General features: G+C 38.2%; 1 protein-coding gene across 1 annotated transcript in view; it reads right to left on the bottom strand.

Moving 5' to 3' along the window:
• GDF7 (growth differentiation factor 7) overlaps positions 1-5,661 on the bottom strand; it is a 28,270-nt gene extending 22,609 nt beyond the window's left edge. The window contains exon 1 of the mRNA XM_073625333.1: positions 5,305-5,661. Within this exon, the coding sequence (XP_073481434.1) occupies positions 5,305-5,638 (334 nt within the window). The 5' untranslated portion in view covers positions 5,639-5,661. The remainder of the gene's footprint in view (positions 1-5,304) is intronic.
• Between the last annotated feature and the right edge of the window lie 339 nt (positions 5,662-6,000).

Genomic DNA, 6,000 nt, shown 5'->3' on the forward strand with positions numbered 1-6,000 from the left:
TATCCTATACATTGTGGTGTGATTGCTGAGGGTGGTGGGATACATATATATCCTATAATGTATATATCCTATACTTTGAAGTGTGATTGCTGGAATACCTATAGTATATATCCTATACAATGTGGGATACATATATATCCTATACACTGAGGTGTGATTTCTAGTATTCCTATACATCCAGTGCAATGCAGTGTGATTGCTGGGATGAATACTGTATATATGCAATACACTGACGTGTCATTGCTGGGATACTGATATATCCTATATATTGACATGTATTTGCTGGGGGTGCTGGCATTAATTTATATCTATATATTGAGGTGTGATTGCTGGGATACCTATATATCCTATACATCATGGTGTGATTACTAGGGGTGCTGGAATATAGATATTGTCTATATATTGATATGTGATTGCAGTGAGGTGTGTTCACTAGAGGTGCTGGGATACATATATATCCTATACAGTGAGGTGTAATTGCTGGGATACCTAAATATCATATACAGTGAGATGTGATTGCTGGGATACCTATATATACAATAGGGTGAGATGTGATTGCTGGGACACCTATATATCCTATACAGTGAGATGTGATTGATGGGACACCTATATATCCTATACAGTGAGGTGTTATTGCTGGGACACCTATATATCCTATACACTGAGGTTTGATTGCTGGGATACCTATATATCATATATAGTGAGATATGATTGCTGGAATACCTACAGTATATATCTTGTACAGTGAGATATGATTGCTGGTATACCTATATATCCTATACAGTGAGGTGTGATTGCTGGTATACCTATATATCCTATACACTGAGTTGTGATTTCTGGAATACCTATATATCCTATACAATGAGGTGTGATTTCTGGAATACCTATATATCCTATACAATGAAGTGTGATTGCTGGGATACCTATATATCCTATACAGTGAGATGTGATTGCTGGGATACCTATATATCTTATACAGTGAGAAGTGATTGCTGGCATACCTATATATCCTATACACTAAGGTGTGATTGCTGGGACACATATCTATCCTATATAGCAAGATGTGATTGCTGGAATAATATATCCTATACAGTGAGGTGTGATTTCTGATATACCCATATAGCTTATTCTTATATAGCGAGGTGTGATTGCTGGGACACATATAATTCCTATATAGAGAGGTATGATTGCCGGGACACATATATCTCCTATATAGAGAGGTGTGATTGCTGGGATAATATATATCTATTAGATTGTAAGCTCTTCTGAGCAGGGCCCTCTTAATCCTATTGTATTGTATTATAACTGTATTGTCTTCCTTTTATATTGTAAAGCGCTGCGTAAACTGTTGGCGCTATATAAATCCTGAATAATAATAATAATAATAATAATAATATCTCCTATATAGAGTGGTGTGATTGCTGGGATAATATATATCCTATATAGCGAGCGGTGATTGCTGGGATAATATATATCTCCTATATAGAGAGGTGTGATTGCTGGGATAATATATCTCCTATATATAGCCAGGTGTGATTGCTAGGATAATATATCTCCTATATAGCCAGGTGTGATTGCTGGGATAATATATCTCCTATATAGAGAGGTGTGATTGCTGGGATAATATATCTCCTATATAGCCAGGTGTGATTGCTGGGATAATATATCTCCTATATAGAGAGGTGTGATTGCTGGGATAATATATCTCCTATATAGCGAGGTGTGATTGCTGGGATAATATATATCCTATATAGCGAGGTGTGATTGCTGGGATAACATATCTCCTATATAGAGAGGTGTGATTGCTGGGATAATATATCTCCTAGATAGAGAGGTGTGATTGCTGGGATAATATATCTCCTATATAGAGAGGTGTGATTGCTGGGATAATATATCTCCTATATAGCGAGGTGTGATTGCTGGGATAATATATATCCTATATAGCGAGGTGTGATTGCTGGGATAATATATATCCTATATAGCGAGGTGTGATTGCTGGGATAATATATCTCCTATATAGCCAGGTGTGATTGCTGGGACAGTGAGGTGTAATTTCTGAGATACCCATATATCTTCCCATATGAATATCTTCCCATATATATCCTATACAATGAGGTGTGATTGCTGGGATACATATATATCCTATACATCCTGTACTGGAAAGATGCAGGAAGAATCCATCTGGGTTTTATCTGAAAACAAATGAATCGATTTGTCATTCTTGACACGGTAATAAATTAGGGGGATATTCCGAATATTCCATTGTCTGAATAAAGTAGTCATCATCCTTCCTTGGATCGGGGATTCCATGAAATGACAGGTCACACACATCTTTACATCCAACAAAAAGGAGATATGTGGGGGGATATAAACATGTCATGTACATGTATGTATGGAGGAATGGTGATCGCTGGATAATTACGAATAGATATTCCGATTTATACTTTAATAATCATCTGCAAGTACATCCTCCCATTGAAAACCATCAATGACATCGCCCGATTATAACGGATTAGAATTATAGAATACTTCCTATGTGATCTCTGTGTGACAGCATGCAGCGAGCGCTGTATGGGACAAAGAATAACATACAATTCTAATATATACTAAAATGTGTATTAAATTCATTCGGCTTCCTCCACCCCGGCAACAGGATCTCAAAAATGATTTTTGTAATAATAAAAAAAAAGCTCAAGAACAACATATATATATATATATATATATATAATTGTATACTTCGTGATAGATTCTCTACCTGTTCTCTATACATTGCACAACCTTTGCTGCCATGGCTGGGGTCACAGGTGTGCAGCACAGAGCATACCCACCATATATGGTCATCCCAGTGACAGCTCTGGGGCTGAGACTGATGGAAGTGGGGGGCAGTAGAAGTGTCATTAAGCAGAGGCAGGGGGAGGTGACACTGTAGCAGAACAGGGCACTTTGCCCCTCAGGTTATCTGCAGGGGGAGAACCTGCTGGTGGGAATGGGCTGAGTGCTGAAGCTCTCCATGGTGACAATGTGAGGCTTTGCAGGCATCCTAACCAAAATCTCCACGATTGCAATATAAAACCAACAGGAGGCGCATCAGGTCAAGCCAATCCCAACCACACAGGAAGAGAGGACATATGGACACAGGGATGCCTTTCTACCCCTAGGTGCAATGTTCCCACCAGAAGGAGCAATAAATGCGGCCAGATGAGGGAGGAGAACTCTACAGCAACCACAGATGTCCCAGCAGTAACCTGAAATCCTCTATATTTAATTTAGGACATTGTGCCTTCCACACAAAAAGCTAAAACAACCATTAACATGTAACATCATAGCAAGAAACAACAAGCAATAAAATACTCCAAATACACAAGAGCAGGGGGATGAGCCACCATGCACTCCATCTTCTCTAACCGGTTTATTCATAGCAATGCACACAAATCACTAACCACCCAACTCATCAGAAGTGATTCCTTAACTCACTACAGAATACTGAAATGTGGATGCTTTAGGTTTCTTCATTTGCCCTGTTATATAATTAGGATTGCTCTATTGATATATATAAAGGAGCGATAAAATGCTACACGGATAGGAAAAGCTGTAAATAAATGACCAAACTCTCTCTACAAACCTCAGTAACGTTATCATGCAGTCTAAAAGGTAAAATGATATAAAAACCTGAAAACAATATATAAAAGGTAGAAAAATATATAAAGCTAAAACAACTTGAAGCATCAGTGGTTAGCAAAGTGCCATGCTGGCATATGCATGGTGATAAAACACCAACAAAATTCACTGCACCTATTACTTAGCTAGTAACACTATGACGTATTTGCAATGAATTAAGTCTTACATACACTAAAGAAGCAAGACCGCTAAAATCCACAGCAAAAATACTATCCTATATTCATTTCTCGTAGTAAAACGTGCAATAAGCATGCTCTATATGCTTATTGCGCGTTTTACTATGCATAGAGCATCACACTCATAGAGCATTCATAGAGCACCCATAGCACCCACTCATTGAGCATGAAGCCATTGGCTTAGATACTTGATAGATAGATAGATAGATAGATAGATAGATAGATAGATAGATAGATAGATAGATAGATAGATAGATAGATAGATAGTAAATCAATATCATTATTCTTTATAGTACATGTAATATATATATATATATATATATATATATATATATATATATATATATATATATATACATACTATCACTACTCTATAGTACATACTGTAGATAGATAAATTGATATAATTATGGTACATTTATTATATATATATGCCATCACCATCACTACTCTATTACATACTGTAGATAGATAGATAGAGATATCTCACTATTCCCTGTCTCTCTTTACAGTACATTTTAATAGTTCATTTATTTTTATAGTACAATAGTTATACATATATATATAGATATAGATATCGATATATATATATAGATATCTATATTTATATATATCTAGATATAGATATATAGATATATTTATATATCTATATCTAGATATATATATGGTTAGGGGTCTTAATCAATTCTCTTTAATGATATACGTATATATATATATATATATATATATATATATATATATATATATATATATATATGTCATCTCTACTCTTTACAATACATTGTAACACATGTTAAGGTCACCCTAAGCATACACGGCTAAGCTAATCATCATCCAGGGTATATATTCATTAAAAAAAACACTCACAGGGGGCCACAGCCCAAGTCTATTACGGGATTGTATTTATAAATATTACAATGTGTCATTGCAGTATATATATAGTTATTTTATGCAACTATTAGTGAAATACCAAATCAAGTTGTGGATTTAAGCAGTCGATATGTAAAGCCATATAGGGGTCGGCAGGACCCGGCTATGGACTGGGCAGGTGTCACCTATTCCATGGCATTGCTTGCTCTGGCTATTGCCATCCTGATGCCCATTATTACCTATAGAAGTTGGCTGGGCTTGTGACAGGTGGATCGTATGGAGATTTCAGATCTTGCTAAAGACCGGTGATATGGATATCCCCGTTAAATAAAAAAAATGGTTTATAGATGATTGAACACTGTGAATATGTTGTCTATGGGCAGATAAGACGACCCAAGTTGGCAGTGCCCCTGGTAGAATTATTATGCCACCTGGAGATGTCAAATTATTTGCTAAAATGTATACATTCATTAAATAAGGTTGTTGTTTTTTTTTGTTTTTGTTTTTTTGTAAGTGAGTGTGATTTAGAGAAGGCTCTGCCATAGACACCAATACCCGACCACCCTGACATAAGACTCACCGTGCCCCTGGTCCACGAAGCTGGCTATCGTGTTGGCAGCTGCCCTGTCCCGGGTGCTGTTGCTGTGCAGCCCTCTGTGCCCTTTGCGGGATAGTCTCCTGTAGAGGGACAGCATGTATTCATGGGGCACCACGGCAGCCCTGGCACAGTTGTCCTTCCTGGAGGTGAAGTGGTGGTGGGTATCCCTATGCGGATTGCCAGTCTCCAGCACCCTCCTGGCGGTTCCTTGCCTGTGTGCAGAGGGCAGCACTGCTGCAGCCTGGGGGCTCTGAGCAGCCCAGAGCCAGGCGCTCCACAGCCCAAGACACAGAGCGGCAGCCTTCCTTAGATCCATTTTATCAGTGCACTCTGCTAGGGAATGAGAGACTTGGAGGGGGTTTGATGACTTTGGGAACTCCCCCGTTGCTTTCCTAAGATTGTCTTAATAACCTGCTGCGAGGGGGAGTCAGACAGGATCGATGGCGCCCTCTAGTGGGCGAGAGAGGGTACTGCTGAGACAATACCTGCGGCTGTGAACTTTCCAATCTCCTGGTGGGGACCAGTCATCCTGGAATTTTGGAGAATGACTCAACAGGCTGGCCATTTCTACAAAACAATGGCTGACAAAATCCTTATGACTCTTTTATGCTCTTCTTCTTCCCATGCTGGCCTTAGGATTTTTTTTACTTTAAGGCCAGCATTTAAAAAAACAAAAAC

Source organism: Aquarana catesbeiana, linkage group LG04 (assembly GCF_042186555.1).
Source record: "Aquarana catesbeiana isolate 2022-GZ linkage group LG04, ASM4218655v1, whole genome shotgun sequence".
NCBI classification, from domain to species: domain Eukaryota; kingdom Metazoa; phylum Chordata; class Amphibia; order Anura; family Ranidae; genus Aquarana; species Aquarana catesbeiana.